General features: G+C 38.5%; 1 protein-coding gene across 1 annotated transcript in view; it reads right to left on the bottom strand.

Moving 5' to 3' along the window:
- PRMT3 (protein arginine methyltransferase 3) overlaps positions 1-15,660 on the bottom strand; it is a 102,673-nt gene that overhangs the window by 48,247 nt on the left and 38,766 nt on the right. Inside the window, exon 11 of the mRNA XM_077818499.1 lies at positions 2,450-2,528. Within this exon, the coding sequence (XP_077674625.1) occupies positions 2,450-2,528 (79 nt within the window). The remainder of the gene's footprint in view (positions 1-2,449; positions 2,529-15,660) is intronic.

The following is a 15,660-nucleotide window of genomic DNA, read 5'->3' on the forward strand; positions in this document are numbered from 1 at the left end:
AAGTACAGGTATCTTAGAAGATGAGGTATTGTAGTCAATACATTCACATGTTTGTATTTCCCCTGAGGATGAACACCAAGAAGGGGACTATTACTTGCGTCTAAAAGAACAGACTTCACAATGAACATCTGATCTAATAGGATCCAACATCTGGAGTTCTTTTTCCTGCAAAATATAGCTTTGACAAACAGTAACCAAGAATGGTCAGTGATACCATCATCATTTTCACACACCATCCATGCTGGATCCAAAACAGTCATTTCTTCTTCTGCCTCTTACCCAAAAATCCAAATCTTTCTCTCTGTCCTGACAGCTAAGACCCTTGCCCATGCCCTGAACATTGACCATCTTCATTAATAATGGGTCATTGAGGCCAAAATCTTAGCAAAGAAGAAAAAAAAAGATTGTGCATTTATATGAAGAAAAAGAATATCCAGCACTATAATAGTCAAGGCTAACAAATTTGGAAGAGATAAAACCTCATACTTCAGGGTTTAAGCCAATCTAACTACAAGGGAGTAGGAGGAGACCTAAAATGCAAGGTAGATTATCCCACATCTCTTTAATGCAATTTCTTACACCATCCTCTGAAACACCTGATCCTTGCCACTGTCAGCCATAGAATAGTGGACTACACTGATCAGAAGTCTGATCCACGTGATAATTCCTATGTAGTTACTACAACTTGTAGTCTTCAACTTCCCCACCCCCCGCATTACCCATCTCCATTTCATAACAAAACAAACCAAAAAAAAGGCCTTCCATAATTTCCATGCCCACTCCAACTATGTCAGTTCTCCTTTACTTGAACCCCTCCCTTGATTTCCCCATGCCTTCCACCTAAGATGTAGGCTTCTCTTCCGAAAGGCCCCCTCAATACAACATCCTGGACTACTTCTGAGACCAAGCCTCTTATCACATCTCTACACTTTTGCTCCATCACCAACTATACCAGTCTTGATACACAATTCATCTCCTCCCCACACCCCAATCACTGTCATTTTCATGCCATTCTCCCTGAATGCCCTCCCTATGCCAGCCTGTCAAGCCACCCTCTCTTTCAAACACCTCCCTAAACACTCCCATGTTCTGCATTGTCCAAAAGTAAAGAAAAAACACCATTATCAACACTTTTATTCTGTTGAATCTCTACTGATGAGGCAATGGACCAGTTATTATCATTATAGGCAGCTCAGTTTTATATTGGACAGCTGTCCAAGATCAGGAACACTAAAAACCTTTTTAACTCTGTATAACACGTTGGTTCTTGCCTCTCAAAAACCTGTTACCACGTTGTCAAACAGGTGATGGATCAACACTAGTACTGTATATAAATAACCACAACTACCAATCTACAACAGCAGTACTAACAACATAATACCAGATTCATAGTTTACTTAATCCAAAATAACATATGGTATCGCTCACAGAAAGACCCAGGGTTCTTGAAATACTGAAAGCCCATCTGGTAACTAACCTGTACTTCCCCCTGGCTAGGCACAATTTATAATTAAGCCACTTATCTGTGTATGTAACTAGTTTGTGAATAAGTGACCACCTACTGGCCCCATTTTCCATTAGAAAAGCAAAATTGGGAATATTAAAAATCCCCAAAATTAATTTTGGTCATAGAAAGGTGGTTTGAAAGCAGTCCAAAAAATTAACTGGCATCCTGAGAATGAATGAATGAATATATATATATTTGATTGCAGTGGGAGGAGTGGGAGTGCAATATATATATATAATTGCAGTGGGAGGAGGGGTACAAAAGAAGGTGACAGGGCAGACTTACTAAAACTTCTTCAATTAAGGAACTGAACTAGAAAGCCTTAGTGTAGTTCCTAATGCAGTTTCTTACAGCTGGGAGCTACTTCAGAATAGCCTAGTGTGCGCATCCAAATAGAGCAGATGCAAAAATAACACAGAGGGAAAAGTGTGTTTTTCTTAAATGTGTTATTTTGAAGCATGGATCTGGGTAGATTTAAATGACTGAGCCCCCAAATGGTTAAGTTCCTCCAGAAATAGACAAGCTTTAGTTCTCCATGTACATAGGGCATCTAACCTAAGCAAAGTTAATATACTTTTCAACCTTAGAACAGGTCTTGGGAAAGACTGCATATAGCACAATAAAGGATTTACATAGGTGAAAATGAAGTGGCATGCAGTTTCTGGTTGCAGATGTACCCTATTATTTACAAACTTCCAAGCTTGTAAATAATAGGGTACAAAGTGTTCTTGAAAACACCATTAACTTTAAGGCCTGAGTAATCCCGTCTAATACTCTTCTATTACCTCTATTGTAACTGAATGCCTTGAAGCTTCAAAAATGGAAACATTTTTCACTTCGACTGAGAACTCTCTCAGCCATGCATAGCATATTGTAAGCCTTTGGGTTCATTTGGTTTCCCCCCAGAATTGGATTATTTATTAAAAAGAATTCTGAACCAACCTGAGCCTCCCTCTGCCAAGTACTTGTCCTTTGCATAAATGACAGAATCCAGCATAGATTCAAAGAGAAGGAAATAGCCCTGTACGTGGAAAGAAAAAGAAAAAAAGATAGTTTAGAAAAAATTGTTTTCTGTATCTACAAGTCAATGCAAATATTTGTTATTATACCAGTACATCATCTCCTCCTATTGATTCATCAGAGAACTTTCAGGCCCCAAAGGTGATATGATAAAGTTATTAGCAACTAAAGATAAAGGCTTAGAAGAGAAGAGCTATATAGGTTCTCACATGGTCCCCATGACCAGAATGTGTGTGCCTTACAAAAAATTAATGTTTTTCCTCAATTTTGATTTTGCTATAGTATTCCTACAGCAATGTTCTAGTTACATAGAGGAGCATCATAAGTTTCTCGAACGGCTAAAACACCTGCTAAATTAGAAGTTTATACATTTACTATTCCATGCACACTAATTCTAAAATATATCTGTAATGTACAACTACAAAAGTGTTCCTAAATTAACGTATTTTGATTATGTTTCAGGCAACACAGGTGTACTTGTGTATTTACATTACTTTCTAAATATGATTCCAAAAGAAATCTTGGAACTAGCCAACGGAACTAGATATGGATTAGAAATCAGATCTGTTGAATTTCAGGAGCGATTAATTGTATGTGCTGATTACACTGTATAGTAGTTCAAAATTAACAGAAGACAGGAAAATCCCCCTTCCACTTAAAACTGGAAGTCACAATAAAATGACTGTCAAAGAGATAAACACCAAAAAGATAATGTTTATGTTATTTAGCACCTGTAACTTGGTGGTATTCTGTACTACCTTGGACAATACCCACAAATAGACCCCGCCCCCCAAGAGACAAATTCATGGAATATAGGCCATCCAGGTAACAGGATTCCATACCAATAGCACTGCATATCAGTGCACACATTTATAGGAAATAAATTGGTTAGAACCTTGAATGATGGGTAAATTCTGTTTATTTCTTTTGATAAATGTTTAGGGTTTATATTTGCGTAGGACTAATTGCTAAACTCTAATTGTTTAAAACAACATATTATGCACTTTAAAAAAAAATGTCAAGCCAATTGTTTGCTGCCATGCAATACCAATGCCAACAGAAAGATACTATTAGAGGAATCAGATGATTTGTATATAATAGCCTTTCAGTTGTTACAGCATGTTTTATAGTACATGCAAATAACCATTGTTCTACTAACTGGCTTAGTGCCCATCACGCCACAGTCCTTGCATTTTATGACTTACAGAACAGCCCTTATCGTCACTATTATTATACATTTTGTCTACATTTATTTTTATACTTCTGAAGAAACTGAGAAAAAAAGTTAATACCGATTTTGTATTTTCATTTGGAAGTCCTGATTCCCACTCTGTTTAAAACAAAGTTTATCCAGACAACTGGACTTATGCCAGTAACTGAACTTCCACGTGGAAAACCCAGATTTAGGACTTTCAACAAAACCCAGAGCACCAGTGACCAATAAAAAAAATAAGGTGTGAAATGATCAATCACTAGAAAAAGGAATATTTCAATTTTAGTAAGGTGAATACTTTTACATTTGTAACGATTGAAAAAAATTAAGATAAAAAACAATGAATACTGGTAAACACATCTGCAATATACATAGTTCTAATGGCAGCTATGTAAAGTAGAGAAACCTTTGCCTGCTAATGTAACTTCTACATTTTTCAGTGCCACATCACGAAAGCACATCGTACATGTCTGGAAGGGTATTGCAAGAGCCTGATCTATGAAATGTTATCTACATTTCTAGAAAGGAAAATGTTTTATGCAGGGGAAAAACCAGACCACAGAAAACTTATTAAAACAATTCTGCACTTCAGACTACAATTGCATAGTTTAATATATTGTTTGTTCAGATATGAAAGCGTGCATCATTTTCCACACAAGAAAAAAAAAAAAGGAATAAACCACCAGGCTTTTGCAGATGGTATGCATTTTCAAAAGAAAACTAACAACTCAGAAAATACTGTTCAGAAGTATGTATCGCTTACACTGGATACTCCTGTAATTACCATCAAATAATATCACATTTAAGTGTAATTATAACTAAAGTGCCATTAGCCAACAGCATGCAACACTGAGTAAAAAACTATCAGACAAGTAAAGGCTCTATCATTCCTGAGTCTACTAGAGAATTAAAACTGTCCTCTGGGATGCTATCTGTTTTGGCTGTTCCATTTATATTCTGATAGGACATGTCTTAGCATATACTTATTTCTGCATTTTTACCACCATCCATATATTAAAGATCTCTACAGTCAATAGCCTAATATAATTTCCCCAGAAGTTAGCATACATAGAGCAACATTAAAGCCAGGAAATGTAGCGTTAACAACAGAGTTCCTTTTTAAATTCACCCTATTAGGTGCTGGATGTTGCTAATACATGGGGCAGACAAAAATCACCTGCCATAACTAAGAAAAAACAGCAAACTGAGGATGACAACTTAAAATCTCTCAGACTTAAAGGAAATCTCCATCACCACACAGAGCAGCTCTGAATCCTTTCATACAGTTTGTAGAAATATAGCCAATACCTGCCAAACACAGATTTTGGGTAGAATATAGAATCATAGAATATCAGGGTTGGAAGGGACCTCAGGAGGTCATCTAGTCCAACCCCCTGCTCAAAGCAGGACTAATCCCCAACTAAATCATCCCAGCCAGGGCTTTGTCAAGCCTGACCTTAAGAATATCTAAGGAAAGAGATTCCACCACCTCCCTAGGTAACCCATTCCAGTGTATAGGCAGTTTAGTTTCCATATATTACTTTATTTCAGCAATTCCTGCAGCATGTATGGTGGCATTTCATAGTTTTACAGAAAATGACACAAAATAAAATAAGTTAATCAAATACTAACCAACTTTAATGCTGAGGGGCTCTCATTCCAGAGAGTCCTGAACTAAAAAAAGACCAAGGCCAACTGAGCGTTCAAAACCAGGCTCCATTACTATGTGCTAAGCAATTAATCTTACCTGGTATGACAGGTAGTCACTCAAGGTACATCTACACAGGAGGAAAAAAACTCATGGCTGGTCCAGGTCAGCTGAGTAGGGCTAGAGCCCTGGCTGAAAAATTGCTGTCTAGACATTCAGGCTCTGAGGCCCTGTGCAAGCTGAGGATCCCAGAACTTGGGCACCAGCCCAAGCCCGAAGGTCTACACAGCAATTTTTTTTAGCCCAGCAGGCCAAGCCAGAGTCAGCTGATCTGGGCCAGCCATGGCCATGCTGTGGATCTTCTATCCCCACAGATGTACCCTCAAGGAACCACAGCTCAGACCTTCCAGGGCCTTTAAAGAGGACAAACATTAAAACCACAGGCACATTTACACCAGCCTGCACCACTCAGCAGTTGAATAGCTTCATTTTGCATTAGCCAGAGCTCCAGAAATAACCAACGGTAAAACACACTGGAGATCACCAGAGGGGGAACGAATTGTTGTGAGGACCTCAGTAGAGAAGGCTAAATCATTCTCATCATTCCTATAACAATGGCTTACCACTGCACTGTAACCTAGAAATTCAGAAGCAGTGACTGATGTAGAAGGACCTTGTGGCTATAGGTTATTCCAAAACTTAATGGAATTATTTACCTATCCCAAGAAAAGCTGGATTGTGAGATCCGCAGATAGTAACTTAACAACTTCCTATAATTGCCCAACAACTGAGCTGATAATACTCATTTACTTTTAGCCATCAACTGGTGTTCAACCATAACAAGATCAGTATTTCCTATGCTATAAAAAGACATCCATGCAAGGCCAAGATGTTTTTAGTCTCTAAATGCAAAGTAGAGAATGATTTTTTTTTTTTCTTTAGAGCTCTTAAATGAATGAAGAGATTACTTGGAGTTTCCAATAACGATGCCACAAAAACGTGGTGTTACTGATACTCATGTCAGTCAAAAGGTTAAAGTCATTCAATGATACAGAGACACTAGATAATTGGCTTTTCACACAATCTGATCATAATATTTGTCAAGTAATAGGTATTTCCTTCTCTAGTCCTGCTTCCTAATTTGTTGTGCACCAACAGGAAACCGTTCCCTTTATTTCATTAAACCAGCAGTAGGGTATAAAAATCCCAACGATATATCCCAGGATGAATACTATTCTCAATGATGAAGCCAGCCGAAAAGTTAGCTAGTATCACTCTGACTTTGTCCTCACCCATAACTATTTCACATTTGGGGACAATTTATACCTTCAAATCAGGGGCACTGCTATGGGTACCCGCATGGCCCCACAGTATGCCAACATTTTTATGGCTGACTTAGAACAGCTCTCATCCCCTAATGCCCCTACTCTACTTGCGCTACATTGATGACATCTTCATCATCTGGACCCTTGGAAAAGAAGCCCTTGAGGAATTCCACCATGATTTAAACAATTTCCATCCCACCATCAACCTCAGCCTGGACCAGTCCACACAAGAGATCCACTTCCTGGACACTACAGTGCTAATAAGCGACAGTCACATAAACACCACCCTATACCAGAAACCTACTGACCACTATATGCCTACCTACATGCCTCCAGCTTTCATCCAGACCACACCACACGATCCATTGTCTACAGCCAAGCTCTACGATACAACCGCATTTGCTCCAACACCTACAAGATCTCTATCAAACATTCTTTCAACTTCAATACCCACCTGCTGAAGTGAAGAAACAGATTGACAGAGCCAGAAGAGTACCCAGAAGTTACCTACTACAGGACAGGCCCAACAAAGAAAATAACAGAACACCACTAGCCATCACCTTCAGCTCCCAACTAAAACTTCTCCAACGCATCATCAAGGATCTACAACCTATCCTGAAGGACGACCCATCACTCTCACAGATCTTGGGACACAGGCCAGTCCTTGCTTACAGACAGCCCCCCCAACCTTAAGCAAATACTCACCAGCCACCACACACCATACAACAAAAACACTAATCCAGGAACCTATCAAATGGGCAACAAAGCCCATTGCCAACTGTATCCACATATCTATTCAGGGAAACCATCATAGGGCCTAAACACATCAGCCACACTATCAGAGGCTCGTTCACCTGCACATCTACCAATGTGATATATGCCATCATGTGCCAGCAATGCCCCCCTGCCATGTACATTGGCCAAACTGGACAGTCTCTACATAAAAGAATAAATGGACAGAAATCAGATGTCAAGAATTATAACATTCAAAAACCAGTAGAACACTTCAATCTCTCTGGTCACTCGATTACAGACCTAAAAGTGGCAATATTACAATAAAAAAACTTGAGAAACATACTCCAACGAGAGACTGCTGAATTGGAATTAATTTGAAAACTGGACACCATTAAATTAGGCTTGAATAAAGACTAAGAGTGTTTGTGTCATTGCATAAAGTAAAACTATTTCCCCATGTTTATTTTTTCCCCTACTGTTCCTCACACAGTCTTGTCAACTGCTGGAAATGGCCCACCTTGATCATCACTACAAAAGGTTTTTTCTCTCTCCTGCTGGTAATAGCTCACCTTACCTCATCACTCTCGTTACAGTGTGTATGGTAACACCCATTGTTTCATGTTCTCTGTGTATATAAAGTCCCCCTACTGTATTTACCACTGCATGCATCCGATGAAGTGAGCTGTAGCTCACGAAAGCTTATGCTCAAATAAATTTGTTCATCTCTATGGTGCCACAAGTACTCCTTTTCTTTTTGCGGACACAGACTAACATGGCTGCTACTCTGAAACTTGTCAATATACAATAGTATGTGAAGTATCATTCTATATATTTACCCTTGCATAAGGTCAATATAAACATTTTGTTAACCTCTGCACAGTAGTTAAAGGCTGAACTGCACCAGACACGCAGGTGTTCCTATATCTACAACCAGGAAACCAGGAAAGGGGAGGAATGGTCTTCAGCTCCATTGAAGAAAAGAGACAGAGATGCACTCATTACTTTACCCCTATCTTTGCAGTTACAAAAATAAAACATAGTTAATTTAGCAACAGACTTTCCATTCCTTTTGGCAAAGAACGAGCCCGGGTTCTAGCAATATATAATTTAAATTAATCATTCGAATGTACTTTAGGAATAGTTCACCTGATTTTAGTTATAACACCAAAATTCTCAATTCTGATTTAGTTAGGGCATTGGTCTTCAATATTCCAAACATTTAATAGAAGAGCCAGAGAGAGAGAGTGAGGTCATAATCACACCTGCCTTCATAAAGACCACACTATTCAATTTTTTAAAAAGTTCTAAAATAGATGTTAGTAGTTGGCTTTAAGTTTCAATGTTATGGATTAATTCTTTATGAAATTTCTTTTAAAATGCCTGCCATCTGCAGTGACAGACCAGGTAGGTGAGGCAGTATCTTTTACTGGACCAACTTCTGAACAGAAGTTGGTCCAATAAAAAGATAGTACCTCACCCACTATGTGTCTCTAATATCCTGGGACCGACAGGGCTACAACAAGACTGCATTCATGTCATCTACTAGGTTTACTAATCTACTAATCTACTAATCTGCATTCATGTCATCTACTAGGTTTACTAAGGGATGATGAATATCCCTTACCAGCAACACAATCAGATCTTAGTGAACACCACTGTCCTTTCTTTGACCTTTCCACTGTGGCTCTGCTGGCTTTATCTCAGCCCTATGTTCTCCACAATGCAATGTAACAACTTGGTAAGTTACTGGGAACTGTCCTTAGTACTGAATCAAGTCATTTATTACCAGTATCAAAACTCTTTGCTTTATGTGCTGTGCTCATCTCCGATGTAATTTAGAATGTAATTTCACAGGCTACTGCCTCACCTGTAGGGGTGCCATCTGGAAAGAGAATTATACCTGACATTTTCTGCCATGATCTTCTGAGGCATTCTTGCTTCCACACTGACAACATTCAAGTTTAAAAACAAAAACAAACTTGTATTAGCACCTTCAATAATAATTACTGCAAAGGGATCTGTACTGCACAAATCTGTGAATAGAATATTAATGAGTCAGTCTTGCTAGTGGCTGAACTAACAGATGTGAAAGATTACGTGTTTTCTGTAAAAGACCAAACTGAATACACAGAACCCTTTAAATCCTCTGCTGTGGAATGAAGTGTTTCCCTCTTACAAAGTTTACCATTCTTCCACTAAACAATCAATAGTTAAAACAAATTACCAAGGTACTTTTCCTTTCTTTATGTTTTACAATCATAAATGATGAGAGAGTTCCCCAGCTGCCAAAAGGCAATAAAAATAAACAGTTCTATGCATTAAATTCAAGGAAGTTTAAATCAGCAGACTGGCCTGAGTGATAAACAAAAATGTTGCTAAAAATTGGGCACATTCCTTTAAAGCAAAGTTACAAAGGTCAGTTCTATGCAAAGAGACCCTGCTACAGAAATTGTCAACAGACATTAATACAAATTGTTAGTTATTGACATTAAAAAAACCTGGATTTGTCAAGTTTTTAAATACAGTATGAGAGCAGAGATTTACTTCAACAGTTTCACAAAACCCTAGACAGTTGAGTAGCATATATTGCTACATATTAATTTCCTTCTTTATTAGTCCATGAAATGCAATACCCTGTACTCTGTCATAATCACTGAAAAATAAAGGAGTTTTCCTAAAATTGTTAAATTCTGAAGACTTGGACTAAAATCAAAGTACAGAAAATATGGTGTATATAGTTTCAGATCAACACCTAGCAATTTAGGCATGTTCTCATCACTAAAGGGAAGTAAATGGGTTCATTTCTTTGGATGCAACAGGAAACATAGCTCTTGCAATAAAAAAGGGTATACCAGTATACCTATTTAGTTCCATATAGAGCTGAAAGCTGAAATATTTTGTCAAATGTATTTCTAGGATGTGACAAATGACAATATCCTGCAATAACATCGACAAATCTTATGGAATTAAGATAAGCATTACTGAATAAATGGTATACCTTTGGGATCTACTGGATTAAAAATGCAATTGTGAATTGTTATTGTGGAACTGTATGCAACTCCTCTAGGCACTTGACTAATATAATCTCTGGAAAGAATAAGGTTTTTTGGGGACAATACATATGAAGTGGATTTCCTAGGAAATACTTGGAAACCCCCACCTACAAACTCAGCCTTTAAAGCTTTGATGTGGGGGGTGAGAGTGGGCAGCTGATCATCCGTTATATGAGAACAGTTTAAAGGTGCAGTCTGGATTCTCAGACAAAGAAAGGACTTTTGAACAAACAGCCTGGGTTTAAGGGGACTCAGGGCCTTCTTCCCGATCTAGCAAACAAATTAGACCTTTGGTCTGTGGACGGGCCCAATCCTTAGCGAAGGGTTGGAAGGACTAGACTTATTGAGGCCTCATAAAACTGGGTGCTAGTTCTGAGCTGAGGCTGTGATGAACTTTCGACTACAAAAGAGACCCCTTTGGAGGACTCACCTGCCAGAGGCCCATGTTGGAGACAATTGGGGGGGAGGAGAAAACGGGGAACTCTGGTAAGCTTATTAACATGTGTCATAAATATAAAGGGAAGGGTAACCACCTTTAAAATCCCTCCTGGCCAGAGGAAAAATCCTCTCACCTGTAAAGGGTTAAGAAGCTAAAGATAACCTCACTGGCACCTGACCGAAATGACCTCGAGGTCATTGATGAGGAGACAAGATACTTTCAAAAGCTGGCAGGAGGGAGAAAAACAAAGGGTCTGTGTCTCTCTGTGTGATGCTTTTGCCGGGAACAGAACAGGAATGGAGTCTTAGAACTTAGTAAGTAATCTAGCTAGGTATGTGTTAGATTATGATTTCTTTAAATGGCTGAGAAAATAGCTGTGCTGAATAGAATGAATATTCCTGTCTGTGTGTCTTTTTTGTAACTTAAGGTTTTGCCTAGAGGGATTCTCTGTGTTTTGAATCTAACTATCCTGTAAGGTATTTACCATCCTGATTTTACAGAGATGATTCTTTTTTACTTCTATTAAAAGTCTTCTTGTAAGGAAACTGTATGCTTTTTCATTGTTCTAAGATCCAAGGGTTTGGGTTTGTGGTCACCTATGCAAATTGGTGAGGATTTTTACCAAACCTTCCCCAGGAAGTGGGGTGCAAGGGTTGGGAGGATTTTTGGGGGAAAGACATGTCCAAACTACGTTTTCTCAGGAACCCAGATAAAGTTTGGTGGTGGCAGTGGCAGTCCAGGGGCAAAGGGTAAAATAGTTTGTACCTTGGGGAAGTTTTAGCCTAAGCTGGTAAAAGTAAGCTTGGGAGGTTTTCATGCAGGTCCCCACATCTGTACCCTAGAGTTCAGAGCGAGGAAGGAACCTTGACAACGTGCATGTAGGTTCTTTGTTTTTTTTAAATGTTTTCTCTGGAATGCTTTTTCTTTAAGAATAAACTATGCTTGCTTAGGAAGTGCTGTGAGGTAACTTATAACTGTGGCAATTACGCTGCGTATCACTTCTCAGGGGAGAAGCAAGTAACTATTTAGGCAGACTGTCTTTTGCTGGGAACACAGCAAAGGCAGGAAACTGCTCAGTCTGGAAATAACCCGTCAGGATGAAGAGAGGTGTGGGTCGCCACTCAAGAAAGGCAACAGCTGGGGAGCTGAAAGCCTGAGAGCGGGTGCCCTTGCTGAACCACTGAGGGGAAATACAGGTGCAGTTGCCCTGAAATGTGACATTTATAAAACTGGTTGATAACTCTTTCAGTACAGAATAGGACCCAAGATGGAGGGAAGGAAGAACTGAACAACCTTGTTTGGCAGCCACTTGAATAACTGTTATGATAATATTCTGTTACCTAATTAGGATTTGTGGTAATAGCAAAAAGAGAACACAGGAAATGCTGCACCAGATCAGACCACTAGTCCATCTAGTCTAATACCCTGCCTCCAATAGAGGCCAGTATCCAACATTTCAGAAGAAAACAAGAAATCCTCCAGAAGGCAGCTACAAAATAACCTGACCATAAAAATCTCTTCCTAACTCCCCCATTAGAGTCTTATTTCTTTAAGCAAGAAGATTTTTAACCATCAAGATAAGTGCCCAACAATGAGGCCTGCTAGACTGTGGAATAAACTGGACAGGGAGTTGTAGTTGATAATCTGCAGAATAATATTGCATTGGCAGGTACACAAACAGGACAATCAGTCTCTCAATTTTCTAGTTAAAGAAAGACTGATTTGCAGATTTTATTAAATTGTTCTTTACTTTAAAACTATTTCACAGGGAGCAAATAAATGCAAAATAAGGCTATGGCACATTTAAATGAGGAAGAATAAGCTATACAGGAACTTCATCACCTGGTCTGCAGCATCCCCCATTCTCCTTACATTTTATTAACATGGCCTTCACACTCCTTGAAATTAATGATATTATGCAAGTTAATTCCAAAATATGCCAGGGAAACAATATTTACTCACAGCAAACTCACACCTCAAAAAAACCCCAAACAAACAAAAAAACCCAGTGATTTTATTAGTATTCACATCTCGCCGTGGTCCTTAAGAAAGAAAAAAAGCCAAACTGAAAGTTTTAAAGTAGAAATCTGATACGCACTATTGGATGTGGGCAGAAATCATTTTCGTACTACTTTACAGGAATCAATGTGTTCAGCATTTAAATAGCTTCTCTTCACAATGTAACAGACCAAAAAAAATTCAAGTCTAGTGCAAAATATAGTTTATGATTTCTCACAAAGAAAATATTCGAAGGTTGTGTTACTGCTGGCAAAATTATAAGCTCTTACTTCCAAAGTTTAATGAAGTCATCACAAAAGTTAAGTTTGAGTACAATGTGGTAAATAATATTAAAAGCACCAAACGTTTTATGCTTATAAAAATGATTTTTTTAAAATAACGTACAACTATAAAAAGTGTTCGTTCTCTAGCTCCCACTACCAATAGGGAGTAACAAATGTTATTTGCATCTCATTGCAACCCCTCCCCCTCACTAAAATGATGAGCTTCAGACTTGACTGTGGTACATGTATAGCAATTACTGTAAGGAAAAATTGACAAGATTTTCCTTCGAACGTCAGCTATTCTAAGAAGTGAAGGATTAAGAGACAGGAATTTGGGGTTCTATACCTGGCTCTGTAAAGGATTCATTGTTTTAACTAGGACAGCTCACAATCTCTCCATACCTCCATCTACCCACATGTAAAAGAAGAGTCTAACTGTCTCAGAAGTATGGGAGGTTTAATTCAACTGTAAAATCCTTGCTTTGGAAGAGGAATATTTTGCCATGAACCCACTGGTGTAACATACTATTTTTTTTCAGTTACCTGCACTCATCCTCTCCACAAGCAGCATATAATACTTGCAAATATGTCAAAAAGTGTTTCATGTTTGCAATAAAATATCCACCGCCCTAATTTTTGTGTAAGGAATGTTTGATTCAATTTAACTATAGAACTTGCATCAGTACTTCATATAGCAGCTCGTTTCACAGTTAAGTACTGTATGTAGAATTACTCTAATTGCTGTAAGACATCATTGCCTCTTCCAAATCTTTATCTCTAGGGAAAAGAGCATAAACATGATTCTGCCTGCGAACAAGCTATTTTGCACACAATACCTGCTAACAATACAGTATTCACAGCAAGATTCTGAACTTCTACTTAAATTTGGTGTAATAAACAAAACTTGACACCCATAGTGATTTATATCTTTGAAGCACTGTACAAATACTAATGTTACACACACAAATGCACAAAGAAAATCCTCTACTTGGTAAACATTTGCAGACTGCCAATGGACAGTGTATATACGAGCATTGTTTGTTTTAGCTGCATCTTCATACACAACACAAGAGTAAGTGGAAATCAATCAATTTAAGAACTACATTTTGAATAAAATGATCTATCTGATCAGCCTGCCTGTAGAACACCTGTGACAAAGGCAAAAAGTTAAATATACTGGTCACGTTTTTGTTTTTTTTAAGGGCTGGATAACTGTGTGGCCAATAATATTTATAATTCTGTAAATTAAGGTTTTCTATAGTTCAGAACACAAGGCAACTGAAGGGCATTATAGCAGGTTCATCCTTTTCTAACAGCACAAGTACAATGCTAGAGGTAAGGCACCACTGTATATTGGACCAGTGGTCTAATCTGGTTGAAAAAAATCGTATGTTCCTACATTCACAGAACTAGTCACTTAAAACCTGGAAGTCTGGCAACCACAACATTTGCTTACTTAGAATCCCCACAATCACTCCTATTCTAACAGCTTATTTTTATTAAACTACTCCAAAGCACTTAACATTGCCAACTCTTTGTTCATTGAAGAGGAAGGTGCAACCTTAAATCATGACCCTGCTTTATGCGGAAAGGCAAATAAGCTCTTTAATTCCACATATGCCAGCTATGGACCCATCTAACTGTTCGAGGACATTGCAGCTCTTCAAGGAGAGATGTATTTTTGTTCGCTCTATAGAGTTTTTCTGCACGAGGACTCCACCTGTAAATAGGGCTAAAAGGATAATTGCAGAACAGTAAGACAACAGAACAGTTTCCTCAAATACTTTGCCAACTTGTGTGGAAAAGAGGAGAGGTCATTACTTGGTCACCATTGTCCTGCTCCAAACCATGTTGATCATTATGGTGGGGTGGTCATCTGCTCCAAATGCCCAGCAAGAAATTCCTGAGCTGCGAGGCCAACCAGTTTCTCTGCTGAATGCACAGTTGGGGAGGAATCTTGGCAGGGAACCGCCTCTTGGGTTAGCTCCAGTCTTTGGCATTATGCCTTTCGATACACACTACATGAAGAGGTAGCTCTCAACTGACCACACTTTTTCATATCTTCCGAGTAATTTACAAGCTAGTTTTAATGGAGAACAGAAACAAACTGGTATCTTAGTTACATTTTGGACTTAAGATGTACATTTTAGTCCTTCAGCTTTACCAACAGTGCATTCAGTCTCTGGAAAAGAGGAGGACTGGCTTCGCTATTTATCAACATCCCCTGCCTGCTAGCCAGCCAAGAAACACAAATAAAATTCACAGAAGAGACAAACTGCTCATTCATCCTACCTCTAAGCTTGATGAGGATGGTAAGTAGAGCAGAAAGCACGAAACCTTTGTTTTATGTACACAAAATGAGATACCCACAAAAACTTTCTGCACAATGTACCACCAGCTCTACCTTCCTCCATAGTTTTGTTAAGGGAAATTTAATC

This window comes from Eretmochelys imbricata, chromosome 6 (assembly GCF_965152235.1).
Source record: "Eretmochelys imbricata isolate rEreImb1 chromosome 6, rEreImb1.hap1, whole genome shotgun sequence".
In the NCBI taxonomy this organism is placed as follows: Eukaryota; Metazoa; Chordata; order Testudines; family Cheloniidae; genus Eretmochelys; species Eretmochelys imbricata.